The sequence below is a fragment of the Haliotis rufescens genome, unplaced genomic scaffold (genome assembly GCF_023055435.1).
Source record: "Haliotis rufescens isolate VD_foot unplaced genomic scaffold, xgHalRufe1.0.p SCAF_77, whole genome shotgun sequence".
Lineage (NCBI taxonomy): Eukaryota > Metazoa > Mollusca > Gastropoda > Lepetellida > Haliotidae > Haliotis > Haliotis rufescens.
Window position 1 is genome coordinate 288481 of NW_025964369.1, and position 16888 is coordinate 305368.

The following is a 16888-nucleotide window of genomic DNA, read 5'->3' on the forward strand; positions in this document are numbered from 1 at the left end:
TACCACAGTTATCCTGTATGTATAACACGTTATCCCAGTAAGTAAACCACAGTAACCCAGTCAGTATACCACAGTAATCCTGTATGTATAACACGTTATCCCAGTAAGAAAACCACAGTAACCCAGTCAGTATACCACACTAATCCTATATGTATAACATGTTATCCCAGTAAGTAAACCACAGTAACCCAGTGAGTATACCACAGTTATCCTGTATGTATAACACGTTATCCCAGTCAGTATACCACAGTAACCCAGTCAGTATACCACAGTAATCCTGTATGTATAACACGTTATCCCAGTAAGTAAACCACAGTAACCCAGTCAGTATACCACAGTAATCCTGTATGTATAACACGTTATCCCAGTAAGTAAACCACAGTAACCCAGTCAGTATACCACAGAAACTCAGTTGGTATACCACAGTAATCCTGTATGTATAACACGTTATCCCAGTAAGTAAACCACAGTAACCCAGTCAGTATACCACAGTTATCCTGTATGTATAACACGTTATCCCAGTCAGTATACCACAGTAACCCAGTCAGTATACCACAGTAATCCTGTATGTATAACACGTTATCCAAGTAAGTGAACCACAGTAACCCAGTCAGTATACCACAGTAACCCAGTTAGTATACCTCAGTAACCCTGTATGTATAACAAGTTATCCCAGGAAGTAAACCAGAGTAACCCAGTCAGTATACCACAGTTATCCTGTATGTATAACACGTTATCCCAGTAAGTAAACCACAGTAACCCAGTCTGTATACCACAGTAACCCAGTTAGTATACCTCAGTAACCCTGTATGTATAACACGTTATCCCAGTAAGTAAACCACAGTAACCCAGTCAGTATACCACAGTTATCCTGTATGTATAACACGTTTTCCCAGTAAGTAAACCACGGTAACCCAGTCAGTATACCACAGTTATCCTGTATGTATAACACGTTATCCCAGTAAGTAAACCACAGTAACCCAGTCAGTATACCACACTAATCCTGTATGTATAACACGTTATCCCAGTAGGTACACCACAGTAACCCAGTCAGTATACCACAGTAATCCTGTATGTATAACACGTTACCCCAGTAATTAAACCACAGTAACCCAGTCAGTATACCACAGTTATCCTGTATGTATAACACGTTATCCCAGTCAGTATACCACAATAACCCAGTCAGTATACCACAGTAATCCTGTATGTATAACACGTTATCCCAGTAAGTAAACCACAGTAACCCAGTTAGTATACCACAGAAACTCAGTTGGTATACCACAGTTATCCTGTATGTATAACACGTTATCCCAGTAAGTAAACAACACTAACCCAGTCAGTATACCACAGTTATCCTGTATGTATAACACGTTATCCCAGTAAGTAAACCACAGTAACCCAGTCAGTATACCACACTAATCCTGTATGTATAACACGTTTTCCCAGTAAGTAAACCACAGTAACCCAGTCTGTATACCACAGTTATCCTGTATGTATAACACGTTATCCCAGTAAGTAAACCACAGTAACCCAGTCAGTATACCACACTAATCCTGTATGTATAACACGTTATCCCAGTAAGTACACCACAGTAACCCAGTCAGTATACCAAAGTAATCCTGTATGTATAACACGTTATCCCAGTCAGTATACCACAGTAACCCAGTCAGTATACCACAGTAATCCTGTATGTATAACACGTTATCCCAGTAAGTAAACCACAGTAACCCAGTCAGTATACCACAGTAATCCTGTATGTATAACACGTTATCCCAGTAAGTAAACCACAGGAACCCATTTAGTATACCACAGAAACTCAGTTGGTATACCACAGTAATCCTGTATGTATAACACGTTATCCTAGTAAGTAAACCACAGTAACCCAGTTAGTATACCACAGTTATCCTGTATGTATAATACGTTATCCCAGTCAGTATACCACAGTAACCCAGTCAGTATAACACAGTAATCCTGTATGTATAACACGTTATCCAAGTAAGTGAACCACAGTAACCCAGTCAGTATACCACAGTAACCCAGTTAGTATTCCTCAGTAACCCTGTATGTATAACAAGTTATCCCAGGAAGTAAACCACAGTAACCCAGTCAGTATACCACAGTTATCCTGTATGTATAACACGTTATCCCAGTAAGTAAACCACAGTAACCCAGTCAGTATACCACAGTAACCCAGTTAGTATACCTCAGTAACCCTGTATGTATAACACGTTATCCCAGTAAGTAAACCACAGTAACCCAGTCAGTGTACCACAGTTATCCTGTATGTATAACACGTTTTCCCAGTAAGTAAACCACAGAAACCCAGTCAGTATACCACAGTTATCCTGTATGTATAACACGTTATCCCAGTAAGTAAACCACAGTAACCCAGTCAGTATACCACACTAATCCTGTATGTATAACACGTTATCCCAGTTAGTACACCACAGTAACCCAGTCAGTATACCACAGTAATCCTGTATGTATAACACGTTACCCCAGTAATTAAACCACAGTAACCCAGTCAGTATACCACAGTTATCCTGTATGTATAACACGTTATCCCAGTCAGTATACCACAATAACCCGGTCAGTATACCACAGTAATCCTGTATGTATAACACGTTATCCCAGTAAGTAAACCACAGTAACCCAGTTAGTATACCACAGAAACTCAGTCAGTATACCACAGTTATCCTGTATGTATAAGACGTTATCCCAGTAAGTAAACAACACTAACCCAGTCAGTATACCACAGTTATCCTGTATGTATAACACGTTATCCGAGTAAGTAAACCACAGTAACCCAGTCAGTATACCACACTAATCCTGTATGTATAACACGTTTTCCCAGTAAGTAAACCACAGTAACCCAGTCAGTATACCACAGTTATCCTGTATGTATAACACGTTATCCCAGTAAGTAAACCACAGTAACCCAATCTGTATACCACACTAATCCTGTATGTATAACACGTTATCCCAGTAAGTACACCACAGTAACCCAGTCAGTATTCCACAGTAATCCTGTATGTATAACACGTTATCCCAGTGAGTATACCACAGTAACCCAGTCAGTATACCACAGTAATCCTGTATGTATAACACGTTATCCCAGTAAGTAAACCACAGTAACCCAGTCAGTATACCACAGTAATCCTGTATGTATAACACGTTATCCCAGTAAGTAAACCACAGGAACCCATTTAGTATACCACAGAAACTCAGTTGGTATACCACAGTTATCCTGTATGTATAACACGTTATCCCAGTAAGTAAACCACAGTAACCCAGTCAGTATACCACAGTTATCCTGTATGTATAACACGTTATCCCAGTAAGTAAACCACAGTAACCCAGTTAGTATACCACAGTAATCCTGTATGTATAACACGTTATCCCAGTAAGTACACCACAGAAACCCAGTCAGTATACCACAGTAATCCTGTATGTAAAACACGTTATCCCAGTAAGTAAACCACACTAACCCAGTTATTATACCGCAGTAACCCAGTCATTATACCACAGTAATCCTGTATGTATAACATGTTATCCCAGTAAGTAAACCACAGTAGCCCAATCAGTATACCACAGTAATCCTGTATGTATAACACGTTATCTCAGTAAGTAAACTACAGTAACCCAGTCAGTATACCACAGTTATCCTGTATGTATAACACGTTATCCCAGTCAGTATACCACAATAACCCAGTCAGTATACCACAGTAATCCTGTATGTATAACACGTTATCCCAGTAAGTAAACCACAGTAACCCAGTTAGTATACCACAGAAACTCAGTTGGTATACCACAGTTATCCTGTATGTATAACACGTTATCCCAGTAAGTAAACCACACTAACCCAGTCAGTATACCACAGTTATCCTGTATGTATAACACGTTATCCCAGTCAGTATACCACAGTAATCCTGTATGTATAACACGTTATCCCAGTAAGTAAACCACAGTTACCCAGTTAGTATACCACAGAAACTCAGTTAGTATACCACAGTTATCCTGTATGTATAACACGTTATCCCAGTAAGTAAACCACATTAACCCAGTCAGTATACCACAGTAATCCAGTATGTGTAACACGTTATCCCAGTCAGTATACCACAGTAACCCAGTCAGTATACCACAGTAATCCTGTATGTATAACACGTTATCCCAGTAAGTTAATCACAATAACCCAGTTATTATACCGCAGTTACCCAGTCAGTATACCACAGTAATCCTGTATGTATAACACGTTATCCCAGTAAGTAAACCACAGTAACCCAATCAGTATACCACAGTAATCCTGTATGTATAACACGTTATCTCAGTAAGTAAACCACAGTAACCCAGTTAGTATACCACAGAAACTCAGTTGGTATACCACAGTTATCCTGTATGTATAACACGTTATCCCAGTAAGTAAACAACACTAACCCAGTCAGTATACCACAGTTATCCTGTATGTATAACACGTTATCCCAGTCAGTATACCACAGTAACCCAATCAGTATACCACACTAATCCTGTATGTATAACACGTTATCTCAGTAAGTAAACCACAGTAACCCAGTGAGTATACCACAGTTATCCTGTATGTATAACACGTTATCCCAGTCAGTATACCACAGTAACCCAGTCAGTATACCACACTAATCCTGTATGTATAACACGTTATCCCAGTAAGTAAACCACAGTAACCCAGTCAGTATACCACAGTAATCCTGTATGTATAACACGTTATCCCAGTAAGTAAACCACAGTAACCCAGTCAGTATACCAGAGAAACTCAGTTGGTATACCACAGTAATCCAGTATGTATAACACGTTATCCCAGTAAGTAAACCACAGTAACCCAGTTAGTATACCACAGTTATCCTGTATGTATAACACGTTATCCCAGTAAGTAAACCACAGTACACCAGTCAGTATACCACAGTAATCCTGTATGTATAACACGTTTTCCCAGTAAGTAAACCACAGTAACCCAGTCTGTATACCACAGTTATCCTGTATGTATAACACGTTATCCCAGTAAGTAAACCACAGTAACCCAGTCAGTATACCACACTAATCCTGTATGTATAACACGTTATCCCAGTAAGTACACCACAGTAACCCAGTCAGTATACCAAAGTAATCCTGTATGTATAACACGTTATCCCAGTCAGTATACCACAGTAACCCAGACAGTATACCACAGTAATCCTGTATGTATAACACGTTATCCCAGTAAGTAAACCACAGTAACCCAGTCAGTATACCACAGTAATCCTGTATGTATAACACGTTATCCCAGTAAATAAACCACAGGAACCCATTAAGTATACCACAGAAACTCAGTTGGTATACCACAGTAATCCTGTATGTATAACACGTTATCCCAGTAAGTAAACCACAGTAACCCAGTTAGTATACCACAGTTATCCTGTATGTATAATACGTTATCCCAGTCAGTATACCACAGTAACCCAGTCAGTATAACACAGTAATCCTGTATGTATAACACGTTATCCAAGTAAGTGAACCACAGTAACCCAGTCAGTATACCACAGTAACCCAGTTAGTATTCCTCAGTAACCCTGTATGTATAACAAGTTATCCCAGGAAGTAAACCACAGTAACCCAGTCAGTATACCACAGTTATCCTGTATGTATAACACGTTATCCCAGTAAGTAAACCACAGTAACCCAGTCTGTATACCACAGTAACCCAGTTAGTATACCTCAGTAACCCTGTATGTATAACACGTTATCCCAGTAAGTAAACCATAGTAACCCAGTCAGTATACCACAGTTATCCTGTATGTATAACACGTTTTCCCAGTAAGTAAACCACAGAAACCCAGTCAGTATACCACAGTTATCCTGTATGTATAACACGTTATCCCAGTAAGTAAACCACAGTAACCCAGTCAGTATACCACACTAATCCTGTATGTATAACACGTTATCCCAGTTAGTACACCACAGTAACCCAGTCAGTATACCACAGTAATCCTGTATGTATAACACGTTACCCCAGTAATTAAACCACAGTAACCCAGTCAGTATACCACAGTTATCCTGTATGTATAACACGTTATCCCAGTCAGTATACCACAATAACCCAGTCAGTATACCACAGTAATCCTGTATGTATAACACGTTATCCCAGTAAGTAAACCACAGTAACCCAGTTAGTATACCACAGAAACTCAGTTAGTATACCACAGTTATCCTGTATGTATAAGACGTTATCCCAGTAAGTAAACAACACTAACCCAGTCAGTATACCACAGTTATCCTGTATGTATAACACGTTATCCCAGTAAGTAAACCACAGTAACCCAGTCAGTATACCACACTTATCCTGTATGTATAACACGTTTTCCCAGTAAGTAAACCACAGTAACCCAGTCAGTATACCACAGTTATCCTGTATGTATAACACGTTATCCCAGTAAGTAAACCACAGTCACCCAATCTGTATACCACACTAATCCTGTATGTATAACACGTTATCCCAGTAAGTACACCACAGTAACCCAGTCAGTATTCACAGTAATCCTGTATGTATAACACGTTATCCCAGTGAGTATACCACAGTAACCCAGTCAGTATACCACAGTAATCCTGTATGTATAACACGTTATCCCAGTAAGTAAACCACAGTAACCCAGTCAGTATACCACAGTAATCCTGTATGTATAACACGTTATCCCAGTAAGTAAACCACAGGAACCCATTTAGTATACCACAGAAACTCAGTTGGTATACCACAGTTATCCTGTATGTATAACACGTTATCCCAGTAAGTAAACCACAGTAACCCAGTCAGTATACCACAGTTATCCTGTATGTATAACACGTTATCCCAGTAAGTAAACCACAGTAACCCAGTTAGTATACCACAGTAATCCTGTATGTATAACACGTTATCCCAGTAAGTACACCACAGAAACCCAGTCAGTATACCACAGTAATCCTGTATGGAAAACACGTTATCCCAGTAAGTAAACCACACTAACCCAGTTATTATACCGCAGTAACCCAGTCAGCATACCACAGTAATCCTGTATGTATAACACGTTATCCCAGTAAGTAAACCACAGTAGCCCAATCAGTATACCACAGTAATCCTGTATGTATAACACGTTATCTCAGTAAGTAAACTACAGTAACCCAGTCAGTATACCACAGTTATCCTGTATGTATAACACGTTATCCCAGTCAGTATACCACAATAACCCAGTCAGTATACCACAGTAATCCTGTATGTATAACACGTTATCCCAGTAAGTAAACCACAGTAACCCAGTTAGTATACCACAGAAACTCAGTTGGTATACCACAGTTATCCTGTATGTATAACACGTTATCCCAGTAAGTAAACCACACTAACCCAGTCAGTATACCACAGTTATCCTGTATGTATAACACGTTATCCCAGTCAGTATACCACAGTAATCCTGTATGTATAACACGTTATCCCAGTAAGTAAACCACAGTTACCCAGTTAGTATACCACAGAAACTCAGTTAGTATACCACAGTTATCCTGTATGTATAACACGTTATCCCAGTAAGTAAACCACACTAACCCAGTCAGTATACCACAGTTTTCCTGTATGTATAACACGTTATCCCAGTAAGTAAACCACAGTAACCCAGTTAGTATACACAGTAATCCTGTATGTATAACACGTTATCCCAGTAAGTAAACCACATTAACCCAGTCAGTATACCACAGTAATCCAGTATGTGTAACACGTTATCCCAGTCAGTATACCACAGTAACCCAGTCAGTATACCACAGTAATCCTGTATGTATAACACGTTATCCCAGTAAGTAAACCACACTAACCCAGTTATTATACCGCAGTAACCCAGTCAGTATGCCATAGTAATCCTGTATGTATAACACGTTATCCCAGTAAGTAAACCACAGTAACCCAATCAGTATACCACAGTAATCCTGTATGTATAACACGTTATCTCAGTAAGTAAACCACAGTAACCCAGTTAGTATACCACAGTAATCATGTATGTATAACACGTTATCCCAGTAAGTAAACCACAGTAACCCAGTTAGTATACCACAGTAACCCAGTTAGTATACCTCAGTAACCCAGTAAGTATACCACAGTAATCCTGTACGTATAACACGTTATCCCAGTAAGTAAACCACAGTAACCCAGTCAGTATACCACAGTAACACAGTTAGTATACCTGAGTAACCCAGTCAGTATACCACAGTAATCCTGTATGTATAACACGTTATCCCAGTAAGTAAACCACAGTAACCCAGTTAGTATACGACAGTAATCCTGTATGTATACCACGTTATCCCAGTAAGTAAACCACAGTAACGCAGTCAGTTTACCACAGTAATCCTGTATGTATACCACAATAACACAGTGAGTAAACCGCATTATCCCAGTAAGTAAACCATGGCATTCCAGTCAGGGAAATATGCCTATATAAACGTTTCACAATTTGTTCATCAAAATATAAATACAAAACATTATTGTATTATCCGAACTGATGCAAACAGAGAATATATGCAAGTACCTCTCTGTTCTTACAGGGGCCCGGGTGGCCCAGTCGTCTAGGGCGCCGCAATTCGCTGTGCAGAGTTGCGTCCATGGGCCCGCCAGAAACCTATGATCGTGGGTTCGAGTCCCGGTTCGCCCCAATAATGTTTCTAGGGTTCTCAGGACGATACCCGTGCTCTTGGGTTTCACCAAAGTGGTAAACGTCTGACACCTGCATCGGTTTGGGCGTCCCTCCCATATTAAGGTGACACACTGTGACATAACTGGAATACTGTCAAAAGCTGTGACAAAACTCACTCACTCACTGCTACAAACGTCCTCCTGAGGAGTCACACAGATGAACGATCCATCACCAGGTTATGGAGGAAAATTGTACCATGGGGAAGCTGGCACTCTGAGAGACCAGTATGCACATTTCTATAGTAATGCGATGAAACGAAGTCTTGAGGCGAAGATGAGATGCGCTGATGCGAAGAGGGGGTGCGGTGACAAGAAGATGCGATGAATGAAGAGATGCGAAGAGGGCATGTGATGACATGAAGATGCGATGCGATGAAGGGATGCAAAGAGGGGATGTGGTGACATGAAGACGCGATGCGTAGAAGGGATGCGAAGAGGGGATCCGGTGATACAAAGATGCGATGCAAAGAAGGGATGCGAAGAGGGGATGTGGTGACACGAAAGACGCGATGCGATGAAGGGATACGAAGAGGGCATGTGGTGACACGAAGATGCGATTGGATGAGAGATGCAAAGAGGGGATGTGGTGACATGAAGATGCGATGCGAAGAAGGGATGCGAAGAGGGGTTGTGGTGACACGAAGATGCGATGCGAAGAAGGGATGCGAAGAGGGCATGTGGTGACACGAAGATGCGATGGGATGAGAGATGCGAAGATTGGATGTGGTGACACGAAGATGCGATGAGATGAACGGATGCAAAGAGGGGATGTGGTGACACGAAGATGCAATGCGATGAAGGGATGCGAAGAGGGCATGTGATGACATAAAGAGAGGGGCGATGAAGGGATGCGAAGAGGGGATGTGGTGACACGAAGATGCGATGCGATGAAGGGATGCGAAGAGGGGATGTGGTGACACGAAGATGCGATGCGATGAAGGGATGCGAAGAGGGCATGTGGTGACACGAAGACGCGATGTGATGAAGGGATGCGAAGAGGGGATGTGGTGACACGAAGACGCGATGCGATGAAGGGATGCGAAGAGGGCATGTGGTGACACGAAGACGCGATGCGAAGAAATGATGCGAAGAGGGGATGTGGTGACATGAAGATGCGATGCGAAGAAGGAATGCAAAGTGGGGTTGTGGTGACACGAAGATGCGATGCGAAGAAATGATGCGAAGAGGGGATGTGATGACACGAAGACGCGATGCGAAGAAGGGATGCAAAGAGGGGATGTGGTGACACGAAGATGCGATGCGATGAAGGGATGCGAAGAGGGCATGTGATGACATAAAGAGAGAGGCGATGAAGGGATGCGAAGAGTGGATGTGGTGACACGAAGATGCGATGCGATGAAGGGATGGGAGGAGGGCATGTGGTGACACGAAGACGTGATGCGAAGAAGGGAAGCAATGCCAAGAAGTGTTGCCGTGATGTGAGATGCGATGCGAAGAAGAGATGCGGTGACACGGAGATGCGATGCGAAGAAGGGATGCGGTGATCCGAAGATGCGATGCGAAGAAGGGGTGCGGTGATGCGAAGAAGGGATGTGGTGATGCGAAGATGCGAAGCAAAGAAGGGATGCGAATAGGGGATGCGGTGACGCGAAGATGCGATGCAAAGAAGGGATGCGATGCATAGAAGGGATGCGATGCACAGAGGGGATGCGATGCGCCGACTGGACGCGATGAAGCCGCGAGGCGAAGTAACGAAAATGCGACTAGTAGATAGTACCTCATCTTCGCGTCTTCACTTCACCAAATCACACCTTCACCTTTGAGGTAGAAATCACTCCATCATTAATATCAGACCTGCATCGCTTTGGGCTTTCCTCCCACATTAACACTTTGTGATGTGACTGAAATGCGGTGAAAGGCGTAGTAAAAGATCGTCATCAAGACATGTTAACCCTGGAGGACCTAATGGAACACGTGGCCTAATTTCGTCCCAATGAAATTGACTTTCAGCAGCAAAACAAACAATTATTAGAGTAAACATTTCATGTTGCCATGTCAACACTCACACCGTTTGTGGACCGCCTCCGTGGTCTAGTAGTAGAGCGTCCCTCCGCGGAAGGTCCGGGGTTCGATCCCCGGCCCCGGCCGCGTCATACCAAACGACGTTAAAATATGGTACTTGTTGTTACCCTGTCTGGCGCTCGGCATTAAGGGGCTAAAACAAGGACTGGTCGGCTCGGAGTCAGTATACTGTGTCTGAATGGGGTATTCATGTTAAACTGCGGCATGGTATCTCAGTGGGCTAGCACTATAAATCGGCATCAGTCCGGACTAGTACAATCAGCCACACAAACACACACAAGTACATGCACGTCGCTATATAAGTGCAATAATCTTGGACGCGACGTTAAACCCCATTTCACCTCACCAGACCGTTTGTGAAATAGTCGCTTGATGGCCACCTCCAAAGCTAACTCACTCATTGTAAGCTGATTAACAGTTCACTTTTTCAGTGCGAGTGGACGGTAACTGGAGTCCATGGGTGGTCAGTGCCACGACGGCTTGTACGGCGACCTGTGGGGGAGGGGTTGAGACCGTTACGTCAGCGAGGACATGCACCGACCCCGCCCCCGCAAACGGCGGCGACACGTGTTCTGGGGATGGAACCTCCACGGAGGATATTGCGTGCAACGAACAAGTCTGTCCAGGTAATGCTTGTCTTTTATTTAACGTTATGTGACGGCGGATTGTAATTAACCAAAACGACCAGACAATCCAGTGACTGATATCATGTGCAACGATCCATCCTCTTAGGACCAACGCTGGTTGCTGAGGATAATAAACAGCGATGCAACAATGACACACGTGTAGTTCAAATGGTGTACTACATTGGAAGCATATATCCATTTAAAGCTCTTTTGATTACAAAATGAATCTGGCGATAAAATATAGTTTCATAAAATATAGAACTCGGTTCATTTAACCGCCCCAACTCAAATAGCTGTCACTCGTTTTTTCTGGTCCATCGATTACAGTGTTATACACTCAGTCACATTGATCACATTTAACAGTATCTTGGGTATATATTACAGAGCTCCAGATAAGCTTTTGGTGTTGTGGGTATTTAACCCATGCATTTTAAAATCATTGGATATCAGTAATTCTATCTGGGTATTCAAATTTCTGTTACCCACTAGTTTTTACACATACTGGTATTTAAGTTAAATATTTAAAAACACTATTCATCTAGTCCCTACAAACTGGTGTCGTGTGGGTTCGAGAACTTTATAGGACTCAAAAATACCACGATACTTCCACATGAAAGTGTGATGGCAAATGATCATGATGCAACTGTCATCGTGGAGTTTGGCAAAGTTGACGGAATGCCCGTTTATAATTTCAAAATAACTTGCTGATTAGCTAATCGAATACGCCATGTTACTTCACAATATTTTGATGATACACACAAGTTTTATTTTTGTAGCGTATCTGTAATGTTCGTTGCGTATTTGATACGCTTGGATTTTATTTTACTGCGTATTTCTGCAGATACGCAGCTTATCTGGAGCTCCGATCTTAAGATGCAAGACTTACGCAAAATAAAAATAAAACATTCCTGAGGGATTCTGTGACCAAAGTAATTAAAGTGATTCATTCTGATTGGTTTTCGTATTTTCGCACATTACATTCATCCATGGTTGGACGAGTCCTCTTGCAGGGTTCGGAAAGGGGCGAATGGTGACCAGCCAAGAAATGTTATTCGATTGTGACGACACGGTAACCGACGACGTCACACTGGTCTGCAAAGCAGTATCTCTTGCGTGAGCCAGTTTTAGCTGATAAAAGCGACTTATCCCTTAACTCACTCACTCACTCACAGTTGACGGCGGGTGGAGCAACTGGCAAGTCACCAGTAGGGGGAGCTGTTCAGTGACCTGTGGGGACGGAACTCAGCCCATCAGCAAAGAAAGGGCGTGCAACAACCCTCTCCCATCAAATGGTGGAGCTCAATGCGCAGGACAGGAAACCAAAACTACGACCGGAAACTGTAACGATGGATCATGCCCAGGTAGGATCACAGGTCTTTGTGTCATACCAGGGTAGCCGTGGTCAATAGGTCATAATTTTGTGAAAGGTCTATGGTACTTATGAATAATTGAATAGAAAGGTTTCTTTGTTGTTTAATGCCGCAGTCAGCAATATTCCAGCTATATGACGGCGGTCTGTAAAAAAACGAGTCTGGACAGGACAATCCAGTGATTCACATCGATCCACACAATTGGGATACGATGATATGCATCAACCAAGTCAGGAAGCCTGACCCCTCTATCTCGTTAATCGCCTCTAAAGGCGAAAATGCTTTTCGTAAGAGGCGACTAACGGGATCGCTCGCTGACTTGGTTGATACACGTCATCGTATCCCAATAACGTGGATTGATGCTCATGATGTCTATCACTGGATTGTCTGGTTCAGACTCGGCTATCTGCAGACCGCCGTCATATAGCTGGAATATTGATGAGTGCGGCCTTTAACAACAAACAAACAAACACTCACAAACAAACACTTATGATACAGACTAAATCGTAAACACGTAGAAGATATTTCTTAAGGTTAAGGAAAGGGTATTGTCGCTTTTATTTAATGGGTGTCATAACGACTGATTTGGGGCAACCTACAAATTGATTTGGGACAAAGGCTAATTACCCTAGCCTTTAAGGGAGGGGGGGGGGGGGGGGGGGGGGTCAGGGGGGGGGGGGCCCAGTCGTCTAAGGCGCCGCGATTTTCTGTGCAGAGATGCGTCCCTTGGGCACGCCAGAAACCTTTGATTGTGGGTTCGAATCCCGGATCGCCCCGATTATGTTTCTAGGTTTGTCGGCACCATACCCGTGCATCGAAGTGGTAAACGTCTAAGACCTGCATCACTTCGGGCTTCCCTCCCACATTAAGCTGACACGCCGTGATATAACTGGAAAACTGTTAAAAGCGGCGTCAAGCCACTCACTCACACTAGGTGCTTACATTGTATATATATATATCTACCTATAAAGTAAAGCTGTATATACTGCAAGCCATCGGCTCGATGTTGTCACTTCCTACCGAGAACCAGACGCCGATTGGAATATGCAAATAAACATTTATCAACGACACACCAACGCGATGTGAATTGTGTTACAGTGAGTGAGTGAGTATGGTTTTACGCCGCTTTTAGCAAAAAAACAGCAATATCACGGCGGGGGACACCAGAAATGGGCTTCACACATTGTACTCATGTCGGGAATCGAACCCGGGTCTTCGGCGTGACGAGCGAACGCTTTAACCACCAGGCTACCCGACCGCCCCAATTGTGTTACAGAAATATTGCAAACTGAAACATGAATTTGACTGCAAGAGTTATTAACAAACGACATACTGGGGAAACATGTTGTCAGAATAAAAAATTGTCTGCATGTGACGGCGGTCTGAAAATAATCGAATCTCGACCAGACAATCCAGTGATTCACATCATGAGCATCGTTCCACGCAATTTTGGATACGATGACATGCATCAACCTAGTCAGCGAGCCTGATCACCCGATCCCGTGAGTCGCCTGTTACGGCAAGCATGAGTTGCTGAAGACCTATTCTACACCGGACCTTCAAGTGCCGAACTGTTGTCTTCTTCCGTCTTTAAAACTTTCAAGGCATTTAGAAGTGATATACACCAGGAAGAGAATATAGCATATACTCCGTTGTGATCCTCATAATAGCCTAGTGGTAAAAGCGTCGCTTGTCCCGCCGAAGACCCGATTCTCGATGTGGATACAATGGGTGAAGCCCATTTATGGTGTCCCCCACCGTGATTTTGCTGGAATATTGCTAAAAGCGGCGTAAAACCTCACCCACTCCCTAACTCAATCACCCACCCACCAACCCGCTCACTCGCTCACTCACTCACCCCCCCACCCCCCCACCCACTCACTCTCTCTCTCACACACACACACACACACACACACACACACACACACACACACACACACACACACACACGCACACACACACACCCAACCACCCACCCACCCGCCCGGCCGCCCGCCCACCCACCCACCCACCCACTCACTCACTCACTCACTCACTCACTCACTCACTCACTCAGGGTCAGTGCCCGAACACGTTCTCAGCACCAATACTCTATCATTCGGTCAATTTGGCTCTGTAGGTTTTACACATAACCGTTGTGTCAACGTTTCAGTGGACGGGGGTTGGTCGGCGTGGACGGAGGATGACCGCCAGCAGTGTACCAAAACGTGCGGAGGGGGGTCACAGACAGTAGAGTACATCCGGGCGTGTACTAACCCCGCCCCTCAACATGGCGGTGCCCAGTGCAGTGGAGGGAGTACCCGGGAAGAAACAATCGACTGCAATACTGCCGACTGTCCACGTACGTTGGTGAAATTATTTGTTACAGTTAGGAATCGGACCTCGTTCTATGAGTGCGTGCGTGCGTGCGTGCGTGTGTGCGTGGTTGAGTGGGTGGGTTGGTGCGTGCGTGCGTACGTGTGTGCGTGTGTGCGTGCGCGTCTGACTCAGTACGGATGGTCCAGTTGCCTAAGGCACCGCAATTCGCTGCGTCCCTTGGGCACGCCTGAAACCTATGATTATGGGTGTGAGTCCCTGTTAGCCCCGATTATGTCTCAAAGGTAAACGCCTGAGACCTGCATAAATTCGGGCTTTCCTCCCACATTAGGCTTACACGCCTCGATATACTAGTATACTGTTCAAAGCGGTGTTAAACCCAACGCACTCATTCACTCACTTAATAAAATGACTCGCATTTCAACTACCTGCGCCCTATCTATCGCAGCTAAAGTTTGCAAGACACTGCTAGCATTAGAAAAACGCACACACTCCCAACCACAGTGTTAAAAACGCACACACTTCCAACCATAGTGTTAAAAACGCACACAAACTACCATAGAGTTGAACACAAACACCCTGCCTTCCACAGTCTTACAAAGGCACACTCACTGCCAGTGTTACAAAGGCACACTTTCACTACCACAGTGTTAAAAGCGCCCACGCTACCAACCAAAGTCTTACAAACTCTCACGCTACCACAGTGTTACAAACGCAAACACTTCCAATCAAAGTCATACAAACGCACACGCTACCAAAGTTTTACAAACGCACACACTCACTACCACGGTCTTACAAACGTACACCTTACCACACAGTGTTACAAACGCACATACTACCAAAGTGTTGCATACGCACACACTCACTACCACGGTCTTACAAACGTCCACTCTACCACACAGTGTTACAAACGCACATACAACCAAAGTGTTGCATACGCACACACTCACTACCACGGTCTTACAAACGTACACCTTACCACACAGTGTTACAAACGCACATACTACCAAAGAGTTGCATACGCACACACTCACTACCACGGTCTTACAAACGTACACTCTACCACACAGTGTTATAAACGCACATACTACCAAAGTGTTGCATACGCAAACACTCACTACCACGGCCTTACAAACGTACACCTTACCACACAGTGTTACAAACGCACATACTACCAAAGTGTTGCATACGCACACACTCACTACCACGGTCTTACAAACGTACACCTTACCACACAGTGTTACAAACGCACATACTACCAAAGTGTTGCATACGCACACACCCACTACCACAGTCTTATAAACGTACACTCTACCACACAGTGTTATAAACGCACATACTACCAAAGTGTTGCATACGCAAACACTCACTACCACGGCCTTACAAACGTACACTCTACCACACAGTGTTACAAACGCACATACTACCAAAGTGTTACAAACGCACACACTCACTACCACGGTCTTACAAACGTACACCTTACCACACAGTGTTACAAACGCACATACTACCAAAGTGTTGCATACGCACACACTCACTACCACGGTCTTACAAACGTACACCTTACCACACAGTGTTACAAACGCACATACTACCAAAGTGTTGCATATGCACACACTCACTACCACGGTCTTACAAACGTACACCTTACCACACAGTGTTACAAACGCACATACTACCAATATGTTGCAAACGCACACACTCACTACCACGGTCTTACAAACGTACACCTTACCAAACAGTGTTACAAACGCACATACTACCAAAGTGTTACAAACGCACACACTCACTACCACGGTCTTACAACCGTCCACCTTACC

At 43.5% G+C, this 16888-nt stretch overlaps 1 protein-coding gene across 2 annotated transcripts in view; it reads left to right on the forward strand.

Moving 5' to 3' along the window:
* LOC124124141 (A disintegrin and metalloproteinase with thrombospondin motifs adt-1-like) overlaps positions 1–16888 on the forward strand; it is a 105351-nt gene that overhangs the window by 72625 nt on the left and 15838 nt on the right. For both annotated transcript variants that reach the window (XM_048388708.1, XM_048388709.1), the window contains exons 16-18: positions 11188–11382; positions 12555–12743; positions 14905–15093. In XM_048388708.1, coding sequence (XP_048244665.1) covers positions 11188–11382; positions 12555–12743; positions 14905–15093 — 573 coding nt within the window. The remainder of the gene's footprint in view (positions 1–11187; positions 11383–12554; positions 12744–14904; positions 15094–16888) is intronic.